The 27,633-nt window shown below is 38.1% G+C and overlaps 1 protein-coding gene and 1 non-coding gene across 3 annotated transcripts; one reads left to right on the top strand and one right to left on the bottom strand.

Annotated features, from left to right (window-relative positions):
• Positions 1-368: 368 nt before the first annotated feature.
• slc41a1 (solute carrier family 41 member 1) lies at positions 369-26,166 on the bottom strand. 2 transcript variants are annotated; one of them, XM_058373130.1, is made up of 11 exons: positions 25,661-26,166; positions 23,688-24,737; positions 16,495-16,602; positions 9,575-9,646; positions 9,219-9,363; positions 8,738-8,884; positions 7,801-7,948; positions 7,636-7,715; positions 7,313-7,447; positions 6,542-6,690; positions 369-3,469 (listed from the first exon to the last, which is right to left on the bottom strand). In XM_058373130.1, the coding sequence occupies exons 2-11, from the start codon at positions 24,135-24,137 to the stop codon at positions 3,284-3,286; spliced, it is 1,620 nt and encodes a 539-aa protein (XP_058229113.1). In that variant the 5' UTR covers positions 24,138-24,737; positions 25,661-26,166; the 3' UTR covers positions 369-3,283. The 2 variants fall into 2 exon arrangements, with proteins under 2 accessions (XP_058229113.1, XP_058229115.1); XM_058373132.1 differs by lacking the exon at positions 25,661-26,166 and adding an exon at positions 24,883-25,495.
• trnac-gca (transfer RNA cysteine (anticodon GCA)) lies at positions 11,862-11,933 on the top strand. The gene has a single exon. It is a non-coding gene; the product is annotated as a tRNA-Cys (tRNA).
• Positions 26,167-27,633: the final 1,467 nt, after the last annotated feature.

Below are 27,633 nucleotides of genomic sequence, written 5' to 3'. Positions count from 1 at the left end.
GCAAAAACAAGTAAACGACTCCAAAAATGAGATGAGATGTTTCTGCAGGGGAACAATTAATTCCTTTTATGAAATAAATTAAGAAGCCCTGAGACTACTATAAAAATAAAATAAAATAAAATAAAATAAAATAAAATAAAATAAAATAAAATAAAATAAAATAAAATAAAACTCATTAGTCCATGTGGTGATGGGTTTTATATATTGAAAAATTAATAAAAATTAATCTAGAAAAAATATATTAATATAAAAAATTAATAAAAAATAATTAATTAATATAAAAAATAATATTAATATAAAATAAAAAAAACATAATATTTAAATCATATAAACTGAATGAAAACTCATTAGAAAGAAAAGACGCCACATAGACGGAATAATATATTCCTTTATTTCCAGCAATTTACAAGTACCGCTGTTGAGTCCCCTCTGGAGCAGCAGAGTGCAGGGTAGAAGGAAGCAGGAAGAAAGAGTGGATTACACGTGTCTACAAAACTCTTATAGACAAAACACATCTCTCTCTCTCTCTCTCTCTCTCTCTCTCGCTCTCTCTCTCGCTCTCTCCTGCACCTCTAAATAGCTGTTACACAGTTTGGCTCCTCTTCGAAGAAGCTTAACATACACTGAATCGATATCTGAGCTCAGCTAAAGATTTGACCTTGGCTTGATTTATTTATTTATTTATTTTATGATTATTCGTGGTTTCTGCTCTTCTACCTACGATCGTACACTGATCTTCTGCTGCCGGCAAAACAGCTCAATCAAAAATCAAAACATTTCCTATTTTATGCATTAAAAATCATTTGCGGTGTACAAAAAAAAAAAAAAAAAAAAATACAGACGAACAAAAAGGGACAAAAAAACAAAACAAAAACATATCAAAAGCTAGTTGTTGTTGAGCCGTGCTGCAGTTAAGGCCTACGACGTTCAGCGAGCTACTGAACCAGCTTGAGTGTGAGGTTTCAGAAAGTATTAGGCACCGACATCTGATATGTATGTTAAAAAAAAAAAATACAGTAAATTACATCTCTTCTGGCCCAAAAAAAATGCAAAGGAAAAAAAAAAAGAACATTGAATACAATTAAAAATAAACAGCTTATTTATAGAATAAATATATTATATATACACATTTTTGCTTTGTATGCATCTCTAGAAATAAATAAACAGAGCAATCCCAAACCCTGAAGAAGTATACACAACCAGAGGGCAGTCAGGGGAACGGCGGTGGCGCGAGCCGCGCGGCGAGACGACTTCAGGACGGCTGGACGCGTCGTCGCAGCACGCTTTGCGTACGTGATGCGCGAGACGGCGGGAGTCTAATGAAGCGAGTGCTCCCTGGATTACAGTACGCTTTGCACAGTGAACCTTTCTGGTGTCGCGAGACGACGTTTACAGTATGAAGGGAATCCGTGTCTATTATACGCACAGTGCTTTCGTTTGTTTGTTTGTTTGTTTGTTTTTTAAATGTTCTGTGCTCAGCACAATCCATTCTGCTGGCCCCGTTGTAGCATAAAGCATAACATAAAGCAAAGACAGACCCTTCACTTCAAACACACCAGACAAGTGAAGACACTAGAACTGAACTCTTAGGGGGTTAAAGGTGACTCTGTGTGTGTGTGTGTGTGTGTTTACACAGAGGTGCCAACATTGCTAGATCAGAGACAAATTGTGAAGGTCCCGTTAGATAAAAGGTCTTCTTTAAAAGTTCTCCTAAGCTGCTAACATGACTGAACGGCAAGATCATCCATCCATCCTTTTTTCCCATCCAACCATCCATCATCTAACCCTCCATCCATCCATCCATCCATCCATTTTCTGCAGTGTTGATCCTACACAGGGTCAAGCACATCCTGTGTCCTTTCCCCTTCAGTAATTTTTTATTGGAAAAAAGCAGAAAACCTTATTATTTTGTGTGTGTCCAAAAATCCTAAATCCTATGACTAAAACCGTAAATATTGGCACCTCTGTGTACATGTATTAACTAGTGATTAAAAGGAGTTAAAGATCTCCCTGTTCTAAAGCCTAGTACCGAGGATTATCTGCTCGTGTAAGACAAACCATTAGCAAGTTCAAGTTTTCATAGGGGACGGATTCACCAAAAAAAATACAACTATTATACCATTGTGGTCTTCGTTCAGGTCTTCTATTCATCAGTGACTTTTAGTCAACTGTTGGTGCAAATCCTTGTGGCTCATCTCTGAGAAAGCCAGTATTTGTTTTTGTTTTTTTAAATATCCCACCCCATCCTGCCCCGCCCCATCATGCAGCGGATCTGCATTACAAAGTAGCCCTTCTAAGCTCCGTAGCACGGTTATTAAGAAGACAGTTTAATAGAAAAATGTTACATGCTCGCAAAGAATCCGAAAAATAAAAAAGCACAGCGACCTGCTCAGGTTCCCCTCGGACTGTCTGAAAGTGAAGTGGCTAACCGTAAGGGGTGCATTCATCCCTCTAATCGTACAGCACAGGAGCTTTTCTTAGCAGCAGGCTTGTTTAATCTTATTCCATAACACTCCCTGGTGGAGGTGATATATCTGATCTCCATCTGATATTAGATTCATGTGCAGCTTGGTGTGTAACTCAGACTTCTAGCCACGTCTTTTGCTTTCGCGGCTTTGAACAATTTTAGACATTTCAATGAGGGAAGTTTACCATTTTGGTCTTTAGTAGTACTACAACAACGACAACAAAAAAACCTTGGGACCTGAAGGCCGATTCGTTCCGTCGTCTGCGAGCTAAGAGCACTTGCTTGTCGCTCGGAGAGAAAAAAAGAAAGAAGAAACGTTCCAGTTTTCCAACTTTTCAAAGATTAATGAGGAACTTAAGAGGTAATCAACACATACTCAAGGTCACTTTGCTGTGGTCTGGAAACTTCCACTAATTGCTTCATTTATATCACTTACACATAGAGCACTTGGTGTCGGAACATCCTAATTCTGGTGAAAACTTCAAGTTTAAGTCGATCTTTCTTTTTTTTTCTCTTTTTTTTAACCCCCGCCACGTTGCTGCCAACACCTCTGAGCAATAAAAGAAGGGGCTGAACATCCCCATTGAAAAATAATGAGGATTCCTCTTCTCCCATGAGAAGATAAGCCATAATGTAATAATCATTACATACCGCTACTACAGCAATAGTATTACGAGTTATTATTATAATCATAGTGGCTAGTGTAGCCATAATATCGCAGATCTCATTGTGGTGATTTTTTTTTGTGTTGATGTTGGTTTGTTTTTTGATAAATAAAGGCTCGTGAGGTTTTCCGCGGGTCGTCAGCACAGCCTTTCAGTCACCCACGTCCGTGTCTCTATCGCCGATCGTCCACAGGATGTGGAAGCACAGAGCCAGGAAGCCCGTGCCTAGCAAGTCGCCCAGGGCCGTTAGGTAGGGAATGGAAAAGTTATCGGGATCCATCCCTCGCTTCCACATCCACTGCACCATCCAGTCAGCCAGATACAGCAGGATCATCACCTGCAGGATATCACAGGGTTAAAAACATTAGCGTTTCTATAGTAACAACTAACATGGAAATGTGATACAGTGAAGTGTTTACAGTGGTAATTACAGGAAGTCAACTTCAGCAGGGGAGCAGAACTCATTACAACATACTGCTGCTAAAACTATATTAATATTTTATTATATTCCAGGAATTGTATTCCAAATCCATATTGGATATATATTTATATCGCAATATATATTCGTAGCTATAAACCAAAATATATGCTTTCTGGAATATGCATTATAGTATTTTTTTTTAGGTTGAATACTATAGTAGAATGTAGAATAGTATAGTATTTTAGTGTAGTGTAGTAAATTGAATAACACTGAACAGTACAGTATTAGAGAGTTTTAGTGTTTAGTAGTGTAGTATATAATGTTTATGGAATAGTAACAGGGAGCAGCTGAAAGAAGAACAACAACAACATAGTAGTATAGAAATTTAGTGTAGTATTTAATGTTATTGAATGGTATAGTATTAAAGTATATTAGTGTAGTATTTTAGTGTCGTATAGTATAGTATTAGACTCTAACAGTGTAATATAGTTGTACAGTATTTTACTGTTGTAGAATAGTGTAACATTTTAGTGTCATTTAGTGTTTATAATGTGTATTGTATAGTGTTAGACTATAATAGTGTAGTATAGTAGTAAAGTATTATTGTAGTATAGTACAGTAATATAGCATTTTATGTTATGTAATAGTATAGTATTAGAGAATACGAATGTAGTATAGTAATTAATGTGTATGGAATAGTATAGAATTAGATAATATAAGTATAGTATAGCAATATAGCCTTTAATGTTATGTATATTACTATATAATGCAATGTAATATAATAGTGTAGTATTAGAGAATATAAATGTAGTATAGTATTTTAGTGTAGTATAGTAATTAATGTGTATGGAATTGTGTAGAATTAGATAATATAAGTATAGTATAGCAATATAGCCTTTAATGTTATGTATATTACTATATAATGCAATGTAATATAATAGTGTAGTATTAGAGAATATAAATGTAGTATAGTATTTTAGTGTAGTATAGTAATTAATGTGTATGGAATTGTGTAGTATCAGAGAATATTAGTGTAGTGTAGTATAGTAATGTAGCATTTAATGTTATGTAACAATATAGTGTTCGACTACAATAGTGTAGTATAGTGGTATAGTATTATTGTAGTGTAGTATAGTAATATAGCCTTTAGAGTTATGTAATAGTATAGTATTATATGAGAGAATATGAATGTACTATAGTGGTATAGTATTTTAGTGTGTTATAGTAATTAATGTGTATGGAATTGTGTAGTATTAGAGAATATTAGTGTAGTGTAGTATTTCAGTGTGTTATAGTAATTAATGTGCATGGAATTGTGTAGTAGAGAATATTAGTGTAGTGTAGTATTTCAGTGTGTTATAGTAATTAATGTGCATGGAATTGTGTAGTATTAGAGAATATTAGTGTAGTGTAGTATTTCAGTGTGTTATAGTAATTAATGTGTATGGAATTGTGTAGTATTAGAGAATATTAGTGTAGTGTAGTATTTCAGTGTGTTATAGTAATTAATGTGTATGGAATTGTGTAGTATTAGAGAATATTAGTGTAGTGTAGTATTTTAGTGTGTTATAGTAATTAATGTGCATGGAATTGTGTAGTATTAGAGAATATTAGTGTAGTGTAGTATTTTAGTGTGTTATAGTAATTAATGTGCATGGAATTGTGTAGTATTAGAGAATATTAGTGTAGTGTAGTATTTTAGTGTGTTATAGTAATTAATGTGCATGGAATTGTGTAGTATTAGAGAATATTAGTGTAGTGTAGTATTTTAGTGTGTTATAGTAATTAATGTGCATGGAATTGTGTAGTATTAGAGAATATTAGTGTAGTGTAGTATTTCAGTGTGTTATAGTAATTAATGTGTATGGAATTGTGTAGTATTAGAGAATATTAGTGTAGTGTAGTATTTCAGTGTGTTATAGTAATGTGTATGGAATTGTGTAGTATTAGAGAATATTAGTGTAGTGTAGTATTTCAGTGTGTTATAGTAATTAATGTGTATGGAATTGTGTAGTATTAGAGAATATTAGTGTAGTGTAGTATTTCAGTGTGTTATAGTAATTAATGTGTATGGAATTGTGTAGTATTAGAGAATATTAGTGTAGTGTAGTATTTCAGTGTGTTATAGTAATTAATGTGTATGGAATTGTGTAGTATTAGAGAATATTAGTGTAGTGTAGTATTTCAGTGTGTTATAGTAATTAATGTGTATGGAATTGTGTAGTATTAGAGAATATTAGTGTAGTGTAGTATTTTAGTGTGTTATAGTAATTAATGTGCATGGAATTGTGTAGTATTAGAGAATATTAGTGTAGTGTAGTATTTTAGTGTGTTATAGTAATTAATGTGCATGGAATTGTGTAGTATTAGAGAATATTAGTGTAGTGTAGTATTTTAGTGTGTTATAGTAATTAATGTGCATGGAATTGTGTAGTATTAGAGAATATTAGTGTAGTGTAGTATTTCAGTGTGTTATAGTAATTAATGTGTATGGAATTGTGTAGTATTAGAGAATATTAGTGTAGTGTAGTATTTTAGTGTGTTATAGTAGTGTAGTATTTTATGTTATGGAACACTATAGTATTAGAGTGTATTAGAGTAGTATAGTAGTATGGTATTATTGTAATATAGTTGTATAGCATTTAATGTTATGTAATAGTATAGTATTAGACTATAATAGTGTTGTATAGTATTAGAGTATTTTAGTATGTTATAGTAGTATAGTATTTCAGTATTTTAGAATATATTAGTAGAATACTATAGTATAATATTTGAGTGTAGTATAGCAGTGTAGTTGTATAGTTTTTTAATATTGTACAGTATTTTAGTGTTGTAGACTATACTATTATTACAGTAGAATAGAATGATATTTTATTTTAAAACTATATTTTATTATTTATTTAATAAAGAAACCTGACAGACCTGTAGTTTCTTTTATTACAGATTCTTTTACACCGCACTCTGGGGCTGATGAATCAGCACACGTACCTGGAGTAAGGCAGCGGTCAGGTAGACGGCGATGAAGATGTAGGTGAGGGTGGTGTGTCCGGCCCGCATTAAGCTAATGGTGTACAGGAAAACAAGGTGACCAGGAGCCACCAGGAGGAAGAGCACTCGGGCAGAACGAGAATTCACACCTGTGGAGAGATGTAGGAGGAAACCCTGTCCATCATCTGGGTGAGTTTCAGACATTGAGGTCATAGTTTTTTTTTATGCACAGTGACCTCTTACATAATAAATGATTTTAAGAAAAAATAATTCATATAAAGTGCAATTTTAAATAATGTTTCAGTTAATAGGTTAAACAGCCAGTATTATACCTAAATAATTACATCTATTAAATAACACTATATTATATTATATTTAAATATTAATGATAAATAAATAAAAAATAATCATGGTTTTTAAAGAACAAATACAAGATATACAGTACATTTCTCTCAACAAGTTTTAGCTTCTAAAAATAAAAATTGCTAGCAATTAAACTATTCTAGCAATTTCCATATTTAAATACATTTGTCTAAATACAACCTTCTCATTCTCTTAAAAATGGCTAACAATCACAGATGTTAATATTCATTAACATAATATTAATAATATTCATAGGAAAACCATACGATCAAAATATCAGTTTCTGTTCACCATAACACAAATAAATTTTTTATTATGTCTTTCCTAGCCAATCCAAACCATCCCAATCTTCCTACCCAGATTTGATCTAACAGGTCAGAGCGACCGGGCGAGTTCTGGTTTAGCTACCTGAGCCAAAGAATGTGCTGCAGGGGGTGGGGCATTTCTGAGGCGGCGGATTTGCCTCGGTGATAGGGAGACCATTCATGTGCAGGTATGTAGAGATGCGACTGGCCTGCACCGCCACCAGGTTACCTGCCACACCTACAGCAGGGCAACACAAACAACATTCACACTCTATCACAGACTCAATATAACCCAGCTTAGATTAAAAAAGAGGAACAATATAAAAAAACAAACTTATGTTGGATCAGTTACTGTAAAAGGCATATATCTGATTACTTTTGCCTGCTGAAAAGCCTAGAATTAATGACCAGTGATCTGATGCTCACCGTTGATGACCGGAGTAAACACCGCCATTCCAGCGTAGTTGGGATTGGAGACGGTTTTGTCCAGGATGAGGCCTCCGACACTGCAAAATGATTTCAGTTAACTTTCAGACCTTAAAACAGTTTGAGATGAAAGATCTCAGGTGTGTAAGTATCTCTATATTGTACCTGCTGATCGCCATGGCGATAATCACAGGCTCCCACCCTGAGTAGAGCACCTCTCGGGTGGAGGGGATTCGCCGGGCGATCAGGATCCAGATGGGCGTCAAGGCGATGAAAAAGACGCAGACTAGCGGATTGGCGTAATCGTTATAATCTGCGAGAAACAGAGAGAGCAGGTTGAGTTGATGCAATTCAATTTAAATAAATTCAGAGGAGTTATTTTTACACCAAGCATGAAAATTAGCATCTAACGAGTGGTAATATGTACACAAACATGACACCACGCTAACCACAAATCAGACACCTGGTGAGACCAGACGCAAACAGCGCTCTTTTGGGCGTAATTTAGCACCCACTCTCTGCCGTGTAGACATCGGGTAAGTGTTGGTTCACCTTTTAGGACATGTTTATATCTTGACTGTTTTGACTTTTAGGAAAACATGCAATTACTCTTAGCGGTTTTCATGCCTTTTTTATGCAAATTGATGCAGAATTGCACTTTATAAACCCAAAGTGTGGTCAGAGAAATTGCTGCAAAACCGAGACTGGGAATTTCTGCAGCTTTTATTATTATTTTTCTTTTTTTATTGATGTTTAGAAGACTAATTCAGGACTCCAGGTCAGGATTTGATCTCATAAAGATGCAACAAAGCAAATTTACATAATAAAAGGTGAAACATTTTGAGGCTGAGATTTGCGACGTTGACCTGTAGCATAGTTACACACAGGCAAAGTAAATGTGGAAAAGGTAAAGAACTTCACAGAATTTTAGTTATTCCACGGTACAAGTTGACTTCTATTAAAAAAGCTAGGAAATCTAGAAATATTAAACAATTAAAACTGCACAAAAAGTTTGTTTGTTTCACACTGTAAGCGCATGCTGCCACTAGATGCCACCTGAAATCCCTTAAAAGCAGTAGTTTACCCAAATTCCCTCACTCACCCAGCTCCTGGTAGAGTCCAGTACTGATACCAGACAGTAGCGCCAGAGTAATCAGGTCTCCGAGGCTGGCTGCGATGGGCGTGGCCACGTTGTCTGGGTTGATGCCAACCTTTCTGGAGCCGATGATCACGCCGATCATGATAAGACCTGTTTTGGAGGAAATATTAGCTGTGATGGTGTTGAGATGTTTAAGCAAACACAGGAAAGACTCGGAGATCCGTACACAATGAGTTCAGCTCAGTGAAGAATAGCTACTTAGCCACGCAGTTCCCAAATTTATCAGATTTTAGAATTGAATCCAATCCACTTTCTAACATTCTGAATCATCTTTTCCAAGTGGATCGTTTTCTTAAAGTACGGAACATCATACAGCCGCCATATTAACCGTCACATGTTACTCTTCACCTTATACAGTCTTTACTATATAATTAACTATACGATTTTCTGTACAGAATTAAACAGAAAGACGTCAGTTTCTCACCTAGCAGCAGGGAGGCGATGAAGGCTGTAGCTACGCTGCTTGCACACAGCAGAACAGCATGACCTATCTTGAATTGACCCTCTGGGATCCAGCCAAAAATGACCGCCGCGATGGAGGCTAGGAAACCGACCACTGTGGCCTGAACCTGGAATATGAACATCAGGGTCTCTGAAATATTCTGAATTCTCTGAAATATTCGGCTCTCTGCTTTTTCTTATCATCTCTTGTAGAACAGAACATTTTACTCCGTCTAAACTTTTGGATTATTTCCAGGAAAAACGAAACACTGTTCAAACATTTGATAGTCGTGTGTTTAGTGAAACGCCGTGTCAACAGGATCTCCTGGATTCTGGTACCTGAATTAGTGCGAGGTTTCCCATGATCATTTTCCACATCTCCTTGGCTGTGTCCATCTGTCCAATATTAGCCTAGAGGGACAGAAGGAGAACACAGGAAGTGTATTTACAGCAGATCCTGTTATAGCACCATCGCAGAAAGCTTTATGAGAGGGCGAGAGGATTAGGAAGCTTACTGCTAACATTGAATATCCGACGCTCAAACAATTTCCCTTTCGACATTATGACACAAGAATTATTTAACAATATCAGTATGGATGTACAAAATAATGAAGAAATCCTCTATATTTCCTCTATATAATGGCAGAAAAGGAACATTTCCAAGCCTGTTTTTATACTAGCAAGTGACAAAGTGACAAGAATGTACCTGTACCCTTGATTGTATCGACAAATTACTTTTATTTGTAAAGTCTTTTAAATTCTCAAGTCTAGGTATGACACAAAAAAGCTACAAATCCAAACAATTGTCTCAGATGATTCAGACCGATTGTGTGGTGTGCCTTTTCTTCAGTTCCACCTCTAACAACTTTAGCTTCTAAAATCCGTTTCCTGCTCGACTCACCAATAAACTTAAAGAAAAAACATAAAGAAAAATAAAGAAAATTCTTAAACATAAAGGTTCCAGGAACAAGCAGAAAGAGGTTTTCGTCTTCTGTGATGATGTAGAAGAACCATTTTTGGTTCTCTGAAGAACCTTTCAGTTTGTTCTTCATAGAAAATGTTTATTAAATGGTTCTTTGTTCAGATGTATGGTTCAGTGAAGAACCTAGAAATGTTTCCATTGCATAAAAGGTACTTTGTAGTAAAAAACAGGTTCTGTATGACTATACAAATGTTCTTTATGGCACTAAGGAAAAAAGCGGTTCTTTGCCCAGAAGCACAGTGGAACTTCGGCATACTGGAATGCCCTCCCTTATTAATTTCGCCTTAAGAATTGAAATTGCGCAAGACATTCACATCGGCATACTTACCATTTTTGGCATACGAACGAACTGAACCGGACCGAATGCTGCTTTACGAATTTTCTTAATTTTATTTCAGTCAGTGAAAGCTGTTTGGAAAGAGTCACCCCACGATACAAACGTTGTCTTCGTTGTGTGACTTTTTGGGTGTTTTTTTGTTGACAGATTGGTCTGTTCTATTTTTAGTCCAAGCTTGGTGGCATGACTTCCTGTGAGGACCCTTGACATGGAATTCTTGGCTTGGTCAGTTCTTTGTAAGCAGCCATACAGTTTACATACACTTCATATTGGGAATATTGGTCATATTTTTGGGCGGCTGGAACGGATTATTTGCATTTACATTATTTCTTATGAGAAAATTGATTTCGCTATACAAATTTTCATCTTAAGAACTAAATGATTAAAATGAATTCAATAATTAAAATCGTATTAAATTCGTATGCTGAGGTTCCACTGTATTGGTTTTCTGGCAAACTGAAAATGGTTGTTCTAATGGCATATTTATTTTTGAAAATGTTCATTGATGTTAAATGTTCTAACCAAGAGCCATTCACCCTGACAAAAAAAAACAACACATTCAAGATCCTTTCTTTTTAAGATCGTTGGATTCTCTGTGAAGTCTATTCTATTATACAGCATGTTTAACTTCCAGAACTCTCTGTTCACTTAATGCTTCATATATTCCACCAGGTAACATATATATATATATATATATATATATATATATATATATATATATATATATATATATATATATATATATATACATTTCAGCCACCACTGAACATGCTGTGCAGTTCCCACAAGAGACAAACGTCATGAGGTTTTGTCAACATGGTATAACAAAGTTTCTTTAAAAATACAACACATGTACAAGTATGTTGATGGTCAGGTTTGTTGGACACTGTTCAAAGGAGTTTTTTTTCCCTCTGGTTGAAACCCAAACAGCTCAATATATAGGCTGTGAATAATATCAGAATTACTCTGGGAAATTTTTCAGCTACTCTAATGCTAAGAAAGCTGCCTGGATTGTTGTTTGGTCTGAAATGACAGTCAAACTGGCTCATTATTAAGCAGGTAAACACTTCAGAACCTTCAGTTATAGTAAAATAATCAACGATGCAGTGACGTGATCCATCAGAGTTACTGCTACCATGGTAACGTTGATTCATTTTCTATAAATGAAGAGATGATTCCTCTTGTAGCACAGCGAATTATAAATGATATGAAATAAAGAATGACGTTGCACTTTTGGTGCAAGTCCCGAAGACTTCCGTTTACAGCTTTACCTCGGACACTGGAGACTCCTTCTGTTAAGGCTGAGTGGGGGTATAGCTCAGTGGTAGAGCATTTGACTGCAGATCAAGAGGTCCCCGGTTCAAATCTGGGTGCCCCCTGCTTGACTTGCTTATTGGACAGTGGAAGCTCAAGTGGGTCTTGGTTGTTTATTGGAAGGTTGGGGTTCAAGCCCCAGTGCTGGCAAGCTGCCACTGTTGGGCAATTAAGCAACCCTCTCTCTGCTCCAGGGGCACTGTATCATAGCTGCCCCTGCGCTCTGACTCGAACTTCCTCTGCTGGGATATGCGAAGAAAAGAATTCTAGTGTGCTGTATTTTACCTGTGGTGACAGTAAAGGCTTCTTCTTCTAATTGAACATGTCCTGACAGATCTATCTCACCGAATACGCCCGTATTTTAAAATTAGGTTTATGCGAAGTGTCCGTCATAAAAGTCACTGTGATTTAGAATCCCACATCGCTGTGGGACTTCTAACACAAAATAATTTCATGCACGTGAATATCAAGTATCAGTTAAAAGTGTCTGTTTGTTTCAAGTACTGCAAAATAAGCAGCCATGAGCTGAACATCTACCTTGGTGTTGAGACAATGAGAATATCCAGTGTTGTGAAATGGCATCGGCTCGAAGCCTGCTGAGAACAAACAGCGGTCAGTTCTTGGGACAAAAGAGGGTTTGAGCCACTGACTTACGCATCCATCTCATCTTCCTCCTGCTGACTGACCCGCACTTATCTCATCCCTCTCTCTAAGCACGCTAACGTTGAGGGGCTCGGACCCTGCAGTACAGCTTTAAGGGATGATCGCTTTCCACGTTTTCAAAATGAATTCAGTGCATTTGAATCTAAACATACGTACGTAAGGCTCAAGTGAATTTCCGGGTGTGGTTAAACCTTCTTTACACTAACCAGTGGCCTCCCGCTGAAGTATAGTGGAAGCATAGCTTTGGCCAAACCGGCGACGAGGACAATAGCATGAGGACGAGGGAGGAATACATTTCCCCGGAGAGGAGCGGCCTCTCACTGCCATTGAGCCTGGGCTTCTCGTTCATTATCTTTCAAAGCAGTAGTAGTACTTCCTGTGCAGCCCTTCGCTTTATCTCTCACTTGTGCAAACACGTTGAGGTTAAACCGCTCCTAGCATACAGAGTCTCTTCCGACTTATTAAGGAAATCAGGCTGTGTTCGCTCCCCCTGATTGGTCACACCGGGATGTCAATGAAATGTCCAGCTCTCTTTTTACCGCTGCCACGGTAGAAGGGAATATTAGCTACACTGCTATGTAACAAATGTCCCTGGCAGCAGGACAAAGGTGGTAGAGGCCATTCAGCGGGGGAAGTACCATATGTGGATGTGTGAGGATCCGTGTGTGTGTGTGTTTGTGTGAGTTTGAAATTGGAGGAAACAGGATTTGTGCCAGGAGTTTACTGGCCTCTTCTGCAGTGCGAGATCTTACGTGGCACAAACAGAGGCGGGGGGAAAACCCGGCCAGTCTGGCTCTCACACCGAGTCGGACCTGATAACAGATAAGCTGCATGTGAATTCAAGCAGCTGCCGCAGAAACGGTACCGATAACCTGGTCAACCTCGGTGCCTTTACTTTTCGGCGTAGACGTGTGATCTAAAGCTCCAGGGGTTTCAACCTTCATACATATATAGGGTCACGGGCATATTATCGAGATTAGGACGCTAAACAGATCACAGATAACTGTGGAGATAATGAGATAGACAGCTGAGTCATGAGCCTGGTAATGATATCCGGAATATTCTAGACTCAGAGAATTAGTTATACATGACAATGTACTGTGTTGTTATACTGGACTGTATGATATAATGACATAATAATATAAATAATATGCACTGAGGAATGTTATAATATGTTTCAGTGTAGAATTTGTATATTAGTTAGGTATAAAAATGACCATATTATGAATCGTGACTGAATATAGAAGAAATACAAACACGGATCTTGCTCATGTGTGTTGGGATGCTAATCCGATGATAATCATCACTTTTATTGCTTAATTTACCAGCTGCAGCGTTAAGGAAGTTATCACGACCTTATCATGTCATCAGGATTTATTATGCCATTAACTCGCTGTAAGGTGGGTGTCCTGTGGCTACTTCACCTTTGTCAAGCATCAGGCGTCAAACTAAACGTCTTTCTGTCACTACTAAACAAACGTGGATTTTCACACAATAAAAATAATTTTAAAATATCTACACTGATATTGATTCGAATATTACTATTAAGTTTAATCTTTAAATCTGTATAATAAAATTTTTGGAGACATTTTTGTGCATGAATTTTTTTGTCGTCTGATGCCAGACCTCTAGGCAAAACAGCAGCAGGTGTATTTAATACAGCCGGAGCGTGGGATTATATTTTTATGTAATATGATTATTAGGAACAAACAGTGCTGTTAATCTGCTGGTAATTGGATTGGGGTTTTATAAAAAGTCCAAAATGTTAATCCATCTTGCTTTTCTCAATTGCCAATTAAAAAAACTGCTTTGTTCACACAGAAAAGGTAGCAGCAAAGAAGCTGCCGGACATTTCAGGTAAATTCAGATGCAACGGCTGGCGATGTGGATTATGCGACAAAAATATTATGATAGTTGAAGAGATTTCTATGATACATGATGCATAATCACCATAGATAGCTTTACTACAAAATAAAATAAAAATAAAATAAAATAAACAAATAAATAAATACTAAAATCAGAGGAAAAAAAATAGTCATCATAATAATAAAATTATTTTAATTACTAAAAATATACAAATATTTAGTGATACATACAAAAGACCTACATCAAGAATTTTAATAAAAATAAAAATAATATATTATATTGTATTCAAATTTAATAGTCAAATAATATTAATAACAAAAGAAAAAATATATATAATAAAATATAATAAAAATGTTATTTTTTAAGTTTTTTTTTATATTATATAAAATATTAATAGATTTTTACTTAACAGATTAAGTATAATAACATTTAACAGCAACAAAAAAATAAGTAAAATAAAATAAAGAAATTTTTGCTGTTGGTTTCTCCATAACCTCTCCAGACCGAAAGTAAAAATATCTGTTTATAAAGCTGGACTTGTGTGAACTCTCTGCCCAGCTCTTACAGACATTTTATAGTCATTAATCAGATTTTAGGATGTTTTCTGTCACGCGCACGCTTCTTCACACCAGCGTTGTACAGCGAGCGTGCTTAAAAAGCCCCAGCTATAAAGACGTGTTGAAGTTTCTCGTGGAGTCTGTGTGGTGAGAGACCAGCCACAGGAATGTCTGCAGCAGCAATCCACCTCCACACAATTCAGCTCCAGCTGTTTAGGACAAATCAGAGAGGGTAGAAAGCCGCTTTAGGGCAACGGGTGCGCTCGCTCGCTCCTGTGCTTATCAGGATTAGCGAGGTTTTAAGCAGGTACAGCACTGGGCATTTTTATGGGACTTGTTTAAGGTCCGTCACTGAACCTAAGATCAATCCCGTGGTCATTTTTTTTTCATCGAGTGTCGCTCGAATCTCTCTACTCCAGTACTGGATGTTACTATTTCTCGTGATAATGGCGACAAAAATGACATAACTAAATACTGAACTCGTTTGTTCACCTGCTTGTGTGTCTTCCTGGTAAAATGAGACGTCTTGGCAATATTGACTGAGAATCAAAGGCTAAAACATAACACCTTTAGTCCGGATCAGAAATGATAGCAGCTATACCATACACACTCACTTCTATAGTGTTATCAAGCTAACTCGAGTAGCACCTTCAGGGATTCCTGTCTCCACCCAGTGTGGGCGGAGTTTGCATGTTCTCTTCCGGGCTTTGAGGGTTTTTTTCCGGATGCTCTGGTTTCCTCCTCCAGTCACTCCTGTGTGATAACGTGTCACACAGGATCGCAATCTGATTCACTTTTATTACAGCGATCGGCCGCTCGTGAAAACGGCTTCGCTCGTGAGATAAAAGTAACAAACACAAACAGTAGCTGATATCCGTGACGCTTTCCTCTATCCTTCTTTCTGCTAGTTCTCTTAGTCGGACAATTTTTTTTAGCGTTGTCTGTCTTTTACTGGTCCAAAGTCAGCAAAATAAACCGTTGGTCTTAAACCACAAATAAGGGAGCGTTCAGCGTAAACACAGTCTCGCAAAGGTCACGCATCCCGGAGACCCGAGCACACCTTCAGCTACACATCAGCCATGTGTCCAAAGGTCAGGTCATAAAGCTGAGAGTAAAAGAAAACCTGTGTATCGGCTTCTACTCGTCCTGCGATCTTTAATAAACTTTGAATAATAAAGGTTTCACACCAAATGAAGGATGAATGGAGTTGATAAAACTGGAGGTGTGGAATAGCTTGCTAACCAAGTTAAGGCTACTTAGATAGGTGCTGATATTGTTGAAGTTGGTAGTAGACTTTCATTGATGATGGTAGATCTTTAATAGATGATGAAAAAAATGTTCTGTGGTTGATTTAAAAACAAAACAAAACACAAAACCCTGGAGTTAAAATCTCAGCCATTTCCAGAAAGCCTACATACCACTATATGTACTTATAAACGGATAAAAATTCTACACTGTTATTGATTACTTTTATTTAACAGCATGACCCTGTTGTCTTCTTCTGAGAAACCGGTTCTCTCCGGTTTTGGAGGTTACTCACTGCGGTGGACAGTCTGGAGGCCAGTGTCATTTCCAGGTTCCCCTTCAGACCCAGAAGAGCAGGCACCAGGATGAAGACCTCGTTCACCTCGGAGAACACCTTCCAGTGCTGCAGGGAGAGACGAGGAGAACAAGACAAACCTTTATCGCGTTTCAGCACCATGCGTGTGAGGTCAGTGGGTTCTCCGTGACCTTCAGTTACCAGTGTATTGATTCAGAGCTGTAACTCGATAGAACTCTCTCTCTTCTCTCTCTCTGTATTTGCTGGATTCTGTGCCAGGCAAAGCTGCTACACTTGTTATAACGCAACGTTATTCAAACTATCAAAATTACTGGCACCCTTGGCAACCATGGGTTATGAAAAATATTAGCATGAGAGAGTGAACATCTGAGAGGAAATCTACTGTGACCTCCTGGCAGAGGCAGAAAAAGGTGTTATTAATCACATTTACATGATATTAATACACTAGAGTACAGTGCAAAAGTTTGTACCCCAAACCCCCCCCCCCCACCCCATTCTGAAACAAAATTAATTTTAATTCCTTCAAGGAACGTTTTTTAGACAAAGATGCGGTTTCTTCTCTTTTACAAACTGCGCTCGAGCCTCCAGCTTCCTGCTCCTTTACTTTTTCATCCTCCGGCAGTAAATTTATGCTGACACAGATTTCACAAGCATCATCTGCCAAAAAGCAGATACGGAGTCATCGCCGCTCGCATCCGTTTGAACCTCATCCAACTTTCCTCCTTAAGAAATAGTTGATGACTGGAGTAACCGGCAGCCGCTAGCGCTTTCTTTCTTCCTTTTTTTTTTTTGATGCAATGCAGCAAGAGTCGGTGTGGATCGATAAGTGGAGAAAGTGCTTATCTTTAGAGCTCTTCCCACTGGCGCACTGCAATTACAGCCCTGACGTTGGACAACTAAATCAATGCAGAGGATTCACCCGAGCTCGGAGAGGAGAGAAAAGTGCTGAGCTCTCCGGCCTCCAAACGCAACACTTGGGATTTAACCAGAGCGTTCCTCTTTAAAAAAAATGAATGTAGCAAAAATTGTACTTAAGGGCTTTCTGCTTGGCCACCTACAACCAACAGGCATTTTTCTGGTTTCCTGGCAGTACAGGGGCCACTCTGAAGAAAAAAGGTCTACATCAATTGGAAATTGGCCAGCTGCCACATTGGCTTTGGTTTCTTTGCTACTGAGAGTCCTCCTTTTTTCCTCTCCTCTCTTCCCTGCTTCTCTCCTCTCCTCCTTTTCTCCTCTCTTCTCATCTCTCCCTTCCTCCCTTTTCTTCTCCACCTTTTCTCCTATCCTCTCCTCTGTTCTCCTTTTCTGCTCTCCTCCCTTCTCTTTTCCTCTCCACTTCTCCTCTCCTCTTCTCCTTCCTTCGCTTTTCTCCAATCCTATCCTCTTTATCTCCTCTCCTCCCTTCTCTCCTCTCCTCTTTCCTTCGCTTTTCTCCAATCCTATCCTCTTTATCTCCTCTCCACTCTTCCCTTCTCTTCTTCTTCCTTCTTGTTTGTTCCCCTCCATTCTTCTCTCCTCCCTTCTCTTTTTTTCTCCTCCCTTCTCTTCTCCACCTTTTCTCTTCACCTCTCCCCTTCTCTTTTCTACTAATTTCCCCAATCCTGTCCTCCTATTCTCCTCTCCTTCTTTCTTCTCTCCCCTCCCTCCTCTCCTCTCCTGTAAACTCACTCATCTTCTGAGATATTAGATGATGTCTCTGGGGAGCAGCTCTGCCTCGGCCAGCGCCTCCTCGAAGCCTGAGCACTTGCAGGTTTAGCGTGTCTCAGATTGCACAGCCTCTAAAGCTGTGGTATATATGGTCACAGAGGAATCCAGTGACGCAGCCGAGAAGACACCAGCGTCATGGAGTCAGTGTGCAGTGCTGATCCCCGTGACCCAGGCAGCCATACTAATCAAAACTAACTAATACACTTCTGTTTCTCTGCTTCAGTCAACTATTAACTCCCTACTCTGTTCTTTTTATTTATGTATTTATTTATTACATTTTCATGTATTCATTATTTGTTTATTTATACATTATTATTTACATTTTAGATTGTTTTCAATTTTCTTTTTTGTGTGACTGCTGTCATTTGTTGCATTTTTTAAATTTATTTTATCTTTCAATTGACTGTTTTTCCTCCTTATTTATTTATACTTTTTATTTATTATTCACATTTTATATTGTTTTTCTTTTATTTTCTGTCACTGCTTTCATTTGTTGTATTTTTTTATTTATTTAATTTTTTAAATAGAATGTTTTTCTTTCTTTCTTTCTTTCTTATTATTTATTACATTTAATATTGTTTTCATTTTCCTTTTTTATTTCACTGCTCTCATTTGACGCATTTTTAAAATGTATTTTAGATAGATGTAGTTTTTCTTCCTTATTTATTAATTTGTTTGTTTATTTATACTTTTTCTTTCAGGTGCATTAAAAAATGTTTCAATATTACTATTATTATTATTATTAGTAGTAGTAGTAGTAGTATCATTATTTTTATTATTATAGAAGCTGAAAAACTTGCTATAAACCACCTGTGTGTATAAAGGTATTTATCTATCAGCTGAACTTTGGTTTATGGCCTCGTAAAAAAATCCGGGGCGATTCTTTCTTTCAGTGACTCAAAGGCGGAAAAACTCGACTTCCTGATAACCGGACGCGTTTTTTTTTACCCCCACAGGAAGTCAGGGATGTGATGTGTTGCTTTAGACTTCAAAACAGCATAAGAGTTAAAAACAGACGGAAGAAAAATAAAGAAAATAATAAAGCTCCCGTCGGTATAGTACATAAAAAAAAAAAAAAGAAGCTTCTTGTTGTAAAACGATGAGGTTGGTAAGAGAGCGTGTGGAACGAGAACACAGCACTGCCCACGCTTGTTTGTCTGCACTGATTCCTGTAAGAATGGAGTGACAGTCTGGATGCGGTAGACCCAAAATGGCTTCCTGTGGGAGTGCTGAGACACCGGCTGGTGTGAGGGCTTGATGTTGAGTCTGTTTTCCTCCTGCTGGTAAAAATAGGCTGCTGACTGTCTGGACTCGCTCTCCTTCTCGCCTTCTTCTCGTTTTTGTTTTTGTGTCTTGACCAAACCACCAGGCACTTTCCATACTTTCCAAACAACCTTACTAGACCATGCTTTGCTTTGATTTAGCTGGAAATCTTCTTAAGACTTCTAAAGACAAATTATAAACAGCGATCACTTTTTCTTATCTGCACATGTCCAGGCATCGATTAGAGACGTGATAACAAGCCTGAATGGAGAATTCGCTGACTTGTCGAGTGAGCATCAGAGTCTACTCTCTCTCTCTCTCTCTCTCCTACGCACTTTAGCTATGATGTGACTGATATGACTGGCTTTTGATTTGATTGACGTTTTTGACCCGGTCGTTAAAATGCGGTCATTAGTCGTAACAGATGACTCACGATACGTCAGGATACATTCAGAGGTAAAGTAATCGATGAAAGCGGGTTAGGAAACATCCTGATGTTTTCTCTGCTCGATCCACAGTACAGATCGAGATCGGATTTCTGCCGGATGCTAAAGTCTAATCCTAATCCACCCGTCTCTGCATCATGCGGTTCCAGTGTAGCGCCTCATCAAGCTCAAAGATCACACCGTCTTCACCACATGTAAGGAAACTGATCTTACGTGTTTTTTTTCTTGAACACTTTCCAGAAATATTACGCCATCAATTCTTACGCTAAAAAAACAAACTCACCAGTTTCCAAATAAACACCTTTAGCGGGTTTTCAAGTTAATTTCCTGCCTTTATATCTCAAGGTCATAAAGTTACAAGAAGAAAGAAAAAAGAAAACAGTTTACCTCATGCTTCCTGTAAGTGCGTGTTGTTATTGAGTGTATTTGTGCTAAGGTGTCTGTGACTGAAACTGGGAAATAAATCACTCGTGTTCTGATGTCCTGTTTGCTCTGATAATCAGTTCATTAATCAATTTCCCATGAGGCTCGGCGTGGTCCAGAGCACGCACGGGTGACGTCAAAGTGACGGAGGGATGATGCGGCATTATTAGTAAAAATCCTCGGCGTAAAAGAACAAATAAAATGAATAAAGGAATACAAAAACATGATGTTCAGGTGGAATTTTGGACTTCTTTTAAGAAACAGAAATGTTATAATAATAGAAGCTAAAGCAGCAGACTCTAATTGTATATTAAAAAAAAATACATTTATTATTATATATTATATTTTGTTACATTTATTATTTTATACATTTATATTTTATTAAATATTAAAATTTAATAAAATATAATTTATTAAAACTTTAGTTTAATAAAAGTAAGCAAACAAACAAACAAAATAAATATATAAATATAAATAAATACATAAATAAATATTATTTCATAATGAGGATTTTTATTTCAAACACAGAGCTTTTTATTTATTTATTTATTAATTAAATATTTATTTATTTATTATTAAATATTATTTATTTATTTCAACAGACAAAACACCCAAGGTCCAAGTATGGCTAGGTGAAAGGAGAGAACTTTATTCTGATACTGTAGTCATCTTTTATTTTTATTTTTAATAATTAATTTTAAAAAAAAATAAATACTTTGTTGCTCATTTTTCCAGAATGAATGTTAAAAAAATGATAAATTATATTAGATTTAAGGTTGATTAGATGTATGTAGATTTTCCTTGCCCTGTGCTTTACCGTGTTATCACAAATAAAAGTCTATGATTAAATTCACACGTTTTTCTTGGGAGGTTTTGAGCAAAACTAAATATTTTGCTCTGTATATGTCGTGCAGCAAGTACTGTGACACCATATCATATCACATCATATCATATCATATCACATCATATCACATCATATCACATCATATCACATCATATCATATCATATCATATCATATCATATCATATCATATCATATCACATCATATCATATCATATCATATCATATCATATCACATCATATCATATCATATTATATCATATCATATAATCTATCAAATCAACAACTCTGGATTAAATCTGAGGTTATTTATAAGCAGTCTTGTATTTTTTCCAGTTCAGATTAATCCTATATAATTCCAGTGGCCAGTGAAATAAGCTGCAGGTTACAGAGTAATCAGAAGAATGCAATAATAAATATAAATATAAATATAAATATAAATATAAATACAAATAGAATTATTTTGATAATGATGGCCTGTCATTTCTATCAGTGCTTCCTGAATGTCACTTTAGAGAACCAAGAGTCTTTTAAAGTTATTTTTAAACCTTCTGGAATAAAAAAGCACATAAAACAAAAGCACACAAAGTAAACAGGGAAAAGAATGGGCGAGTAATTACAGCGTTCTCTCTCTCTCTCACTCTCTCTCTCTCACTCTCTCTCTGTCTGTCTGTCTCTCACTCTTCTATACTCTCACTCACTCTCGGTATTTCTCTCTATCTCAATCTCTTGTTCTCTTTCTCTGAATTTCTTATTCTCTATATCTCTCTGTCGTTCTCTCTTGTTATTTCTCTCTCTTCCTTGCACTCTTGTTCTGTCCATGTCTCTCTCTCTCTTTCTTACACTCTCTCTTACACTCTTGTTCTCTCTGTATCACTGCCTCTCTCTCTCTTCCATAATCTCACTCGCTGGCTCTGTCTCTCATTCTCTCCCAGTATTTCTCTCTCTTTCTCTCTCTCTCTTCCATAATCTCTCTCTCTCTATCGTTCTCTCTCGTAATTTCTCTCTCTTTCTAACACTCACTTTTACAATCTCTTGTTCTCTCTGTCTGTCTGTCTCTCTCTCTTTCATAATCTCATTCGCGCTCTCTCTCGTTCTCTCTCATAATTTCTCTCTCTTTCTTACACTCTCTCTCTCTCTCACAATCTCTTGTTCTCTCTCTCTCTGTGTCTGTCTATCTCTCTCTTTCTTCCATAATCACACTCGCTCTCTCTCTTTCTCGTTCTCTCTCGCAATTTCTTACACTCTCTCTTACAATCTCTTGTTCTCTCTCTATTTCTTAATCTCTCTCTCTCTCTGGTTATTAACATCCCGAGTCCCTTTGCTTTACACGAGTCCTCTGAATAGTTGACTTTCTGCCAGAACAAAAGAAACACTTCAGCTGTATTTTGTAGCAAATAGCTGAAAACTTCTTCATCCCACATCTGCATGTCATTTAGAGTTCATCAGAAATCACTCAGCTTCACTTTCTGCTGGTTTTAAGGTTTAACTCAGGAGACACTCGACCTGAACATGGTTATTGTCACGGTCCAGTGAAAGGCCTGAGTGCTGGTGCTGGATGATGTGATGATATTATACTGATATCATGATTAATGATGTCACAATACACTTTTCGGGCCTTTCTCAAATAGTAAATACAGACTGATTTGCAATCTGATGACAATGGTTAGGAAATGAGTGATATTATAACTGAATAGCTTCGCTAACGTGATTGTGTTTTGTTGTATTTTGTATCTTCTTCCTTTCTTCTTCGATCCTTGAACGACGGCATGAGAACGAAATGTGTGTTTGTTCGTATTTATTTCGTGAAGCTTAAGAATAACAATCATGACACCTTCACGGAGACTGTGGAATCAGTTCTAAGTATTGTGATAAGATATTTTGTACCATATTGCCCTCGTCTTCGATCTGTCGCCAATGGAATTGACCAGTTTTAAAGAGAAATAATTCCTTGACTAAAGTGTCTTTCTGCTCTGAGTTCATCATTAAAAAGGTTCATATTTAAAACCACACTTGGAACAAAAGTCCAGTTCTGGAGCCTGACTGATTCAGATGAGGGCAACAGGAAGAGGTGACTGAGTAATAAAGTGGAATTGTATTGAAAAACTGTTCCACAAACAGCCCTTGTGCAGATTTACAGTAAACCAGCGTAGTGAAGCCTCTGGGGGACAAAAGCACATCGTCAAGGAGCAACGTGCTTGGATCAGCACATCCCAGGGCTTTTTATGGTGTGTAATGTAAACACCTTGACTCCTAATATCTCTTCAGTGGCTCAAAAGCCTAGCAGAGCCAAACACTGTAAAACTCTGGGGTCTCTGGGGAACTTTCAAGACCAATAAATAAATCTTCTCTCTTTCACAAAATGCTCTTGGAGTGGAAATAAAAGCAAATGTCAGTAGTAGGACATTTTGTGGTAAGACAATTCGCGTTAAATTTAGGGTTTAAATAGAAAGTATGGGTCGAGCAGGACGTCTGATTCAACACACACTTACTTGAACGATGTCCAGGACCATCCCGGCCGCCACCGTCCCAAACCCGGCCAGCAGGAAAGGGAACACGACCTGCAGTCCTATGGAAAAAGACGTCTCCTTCAGAGGAACTGGTGGCACTGGGCTTTGGTCCGTGCTCGTGTCGTCGCTCTCGTTGCTTTGGCTGCCATTCTCCAGCAGAGCGTCCTCCTCCCTCTGACCCTTGGCGTTGGCGCGACAGTCGATCACTACCATTTCCGTCCGCTCGTTTTCCGCCTCGGGTCGCTCCGGCAAAGAGGTCACCTCAGTGAGCTCGTACTCGCCGCCGCTCGGCTGCCTCTCCTCAGCCCCTGCGGCCAGGATGACCGGGTGCACCGAGCCGTTCGACGAGATGAAGTCCTTCTTCACCTCTATGATTTCCGTCCCCGCGGACATGTCGGGCAGTTTGTCTTGCTCTTTCGACCAGAGGACCATGCGGAAGCCTTGAAGTCGTGAGTCGTATCAGAAGAAACCAAGGACGCTTTTAGTTTTTACGTTTTCGATCGGCGCTTCACCTGATCTACAGTGTCGACCTATCCCATCCAAGACGTGGATCCTCGGCTCCTCGGGTTTTATAATTCGCGCTCTACAGGTTGAGTAAAAGAGGCAGGTGCTTTAGCCTTCTCCAGGCTTTGCATAAGATCCTGCCTGAACTTCGGTAGCATACAAATTACGTTCCCCATTCACCGCAGCCGTTTCTTCTTCTTGTCCGTTTTTTTTTTTTTTTTTTTTAAGGCCAACCGATAAGAGGAGGGTACATTTCACAATCCGCTCAGAAGAACTTCACAGCAGTATTTAAGTCAGGGGAGGATCTGAACGTCCGAGAAGCAATCCACGTCTCTCTCTTCTCTTTCGGTGTGACAAAAAAAAAGGCACTTACTTGGCAGGACTGTCCCGAGCAGCTCTGGACAGTTGTACTGGCTCACTTTACACCACGTGGACCCTGAAATATATTTAAAGGTCTCTGGAGCTGAGCGATCGTGTTACAAGGCTCAGGAACATGTGTATAGGGTCAGATCGTCGTCCAGTGATCACCTGACAAAGGAAAAAGAATTGAAATATATCTATATTTTTTGAATATATCACACCAATCAGAAAAAGTGAAAGGAAATCAACTTTCAACTAATTTTCATTTGCTTTGTTTTAGACTTTCAAGTACAAAACAACATACAAGGTTTACCTTATATTAGTTTATTATTTGTGAAACTTTTTCTGCTTGGACTGACCGGCAAGCAGCTGCTCGAGCTTAGCTTCCCTGACCTGTGTTTTAGAGGCTAATAGCCTCTCAGACTAAGCTGGACATTTTTCAGCAAAGTTCCTCCTCGACTCAACTTTTATACATTGAATGATTTTGTTTCTCTCTCTCTCTTTTGTTTTGTTTTAATAATCTGATTCTAATCTTTAAATAAGCAGCCACCTCTCACTTCCAGCGTGTCCACGGCAATGGACGAAGGCCAGTTTCCTCAATTACCTCATTACCTCCAACACCGAAACAAACTCCCCTACTTAGTAGTCTGATCAAATACACTCCAACACCGAGCGGCGTAAATTAAAACCTCCCGGTTTGCAGCTTCTGCCTCTGCTTCACATTCTCATCCTTTCAACCAGCCCATATTTATCAACACACCATGCCATCACATCCGGCATATAAAAAATCCCGATCCCATAAATAATATATTTATACTTATAAATAATACATGAATAGAAGTGAATAGAAAATTCTTGTAAGAAATGGATTTAATATGCACTCATCATCTTCTTGTCTATCGTCATCATCATCATCATCATCATCATCCTGAATGTTATTATATATGATTATGATTATTTCTATATATGATTATAGATCTATAAGCACCACGCGCGCACACCGAAGCAGGGCCAGCTGAGGAAGAAGAAGAAGAAGAAGAAGAAGAAGAAGAAGAAGAAGAGGAGTATATTCACAGCACACTCGTCATTACCTTCCTGCGCCGACGTTCCCCGGTAGCCTCCGGCCTCCACGCCGCTTCGCATGCCTTATGTAGCGGGGTTGTTGCGCCGGACACGGGTTAATAAGTGACCGAGCCGTTAGTTAGTTACATAGCTCCATTGGACGCTCTCTCTCTCTCTCTCTCTCTCTAACACACACACAGTCCCTCTCTCCCTCTGTCTCTCTCCCTCTTTTTATCACTCGCGCGAAAGCAGGAAGTGCCGTGCGTAAGAGCGAGCGCGAGCCGGATTGATAATGATGATGATAATTTTCCCCGGCTCGAGCGCAGAGCAGAGCGGAGCGGAGCAGCGTAGCGCAGTGGACCAATCACGCCACCGCTTGCGCCCTCAGCTCGGCTCGACTCGGCTCGGCTCGGCTCGATTCGAAATGTATACCATGTGACCCGCAGTGTCCGAGAGGCGCGCGTGGTAAATAGTGTGCGCGCCGTGTGTCTTGCGCAATATCACAGAGTAAATATTATCACTATTAACACTGGAATAACTGTCATTATACAGATAACCTCCATTGTACAAATGTGATCTAAAATAAGCTAATAAGCTAGTACTTAAAAGCAGATTAGACTCAAACGTTTAGTCCATACAAGAGAAAAAAAAAAAAAACAAAGCTACAGGCGGCCATTTTCAACACTGCCACAAAGCCACATGGAGCCTTGAATGATTTCAGAGACATTTTGTCACTTGAGATATTCTCAATACTGTATAGATTCACAGACGGTTCCGATTATTCCTTTAGATGAATTTTATGATGCATGAGGTGTGAGCCGTGAAGCGAACGAGGAGTCCACTCACACCTACAACTGAATCTCATTCACAATTTGACTTATCCAGTCATTATATACTGTATATACGACCTCTCATTAAACGTGTACGGAGATGTTAGGAAGAACAATAAGTCTTAGAAGGAAGTAGCAAAGATTGTTGCTGCCTCTGCTAGCATGTGGCTAGTACAGTTAGATTGCTTTGCTAATGTACCAATAAAGCTATGGCACAAATGGCAATATATATTTATTGTATATTTACATGTTCAGTAGGACCAAAACAGACGGATGAACATACTCAACTTATATTTTGCTAGAGGTCAATCAAGATCACATGACAGTCAGGGGTCTATAACAGGATGATACAGATGTCAACAATATATAGAGGACATCTCTGATCTACACCATAACATCATAATAGACTGTACTGTATATCAGTATATCTGTACACATGTCAGAAACCATAAACACACTTTACCTCAGAAGGTTCCATAGTGCTGACACTGGACACTCCTTCCATAAATGTTAAATAACCCTCTCCTGATCACCTGACCTATTTCTAACAAAAATATGATAACAAATAGTAGGTTTTCTATTCAAGGGAAATCGATGATTGTGGCATTCTGAGCACGTTCTACCAAAACGAGAGCCGCAATCAAACCCGGTAATTTCACAGCAGCCATTTTTCTTGTGGTGAACCCTTTTTTGTTTTTACAAATTAGCAGTTTTGCTGAACGGCTCCGAAACGCATGTGTACTTTCATTCTGTATCCTGACATGACTTCTTAGATTTTATCTGGGAACTCCTGGAACTTTCCATTGCAAGCTGCAAGGTAAACTCTGACACGCTCGCATCTCTCACTCTACCTGAAGAAGTGTCTGAGTTTTCTTTTCAGAGTATGGCTCAGGCATGTTTACCCAAACACTAAAAAACACAAGTTTTTCCCAGAATTCCTGCCTCCAGCATGTTGATTATGAGAACCTGAACCACTCCTCAGTCATCCAGAAGGAAGTAATAGAACAAGTCAAAAGCTATCCAGTTTGGAACTGTATCCTTAGAAACAGTGATCAGTGTGTTGAAATGTCTGAACTGAAAAAAAAAACAACAACCACAATGCAGAACATTGTTCTCTGGACTCCAGCTCTGTCAGGACGTCATCACAGAGAGAGGATCGACACCAGTGCTCA

Source organism: Hemibagrus wyckioides, linkage group LG21 (genome assembly GCF_019097595.1).
Source record: "Hemibagrus wyckioides isolate EC202008001 linkage group LG21, SWU_Hwy_1.0, whole genome shotgun sequence".
Taxonomy (NCBI): domain Eukaryota; kingdom Metazoa; phylum Chordata; class Actinopteri; order Siluriformes; family Bagridae; genus Hemibagrus; species Hemibagrus wyckioides.
The sequence above is the reverse complement of the archived record's forward strand: the minus strand, read 5'-3'. Positions and strand labels throughout refer to the sequence as shown.

Coding starts and splice junctions, on each gene's coding strand:
- slc41a1 (XM_058373130.1), bottom strand. CDS start 24,137: ATGGTCCTCTGGTCGAAAGAGCAAGACAAACTGCCCGACATGTCCGCG. Junction 7,716..7,800: donor ATCGCCATGGCGATCAGCAG/GTACAATATAGA, acceptor ATCATTTTGCAG/TGTCGGAGGCCTCATCCTGG. Junction 6,691..7,312: donor CAGCACATTCTTTGGCTCAG/GTAGCTAAACCA, acceptor ATCTCTCCACAG/GTGTGAATTCTCGTTCTGCC.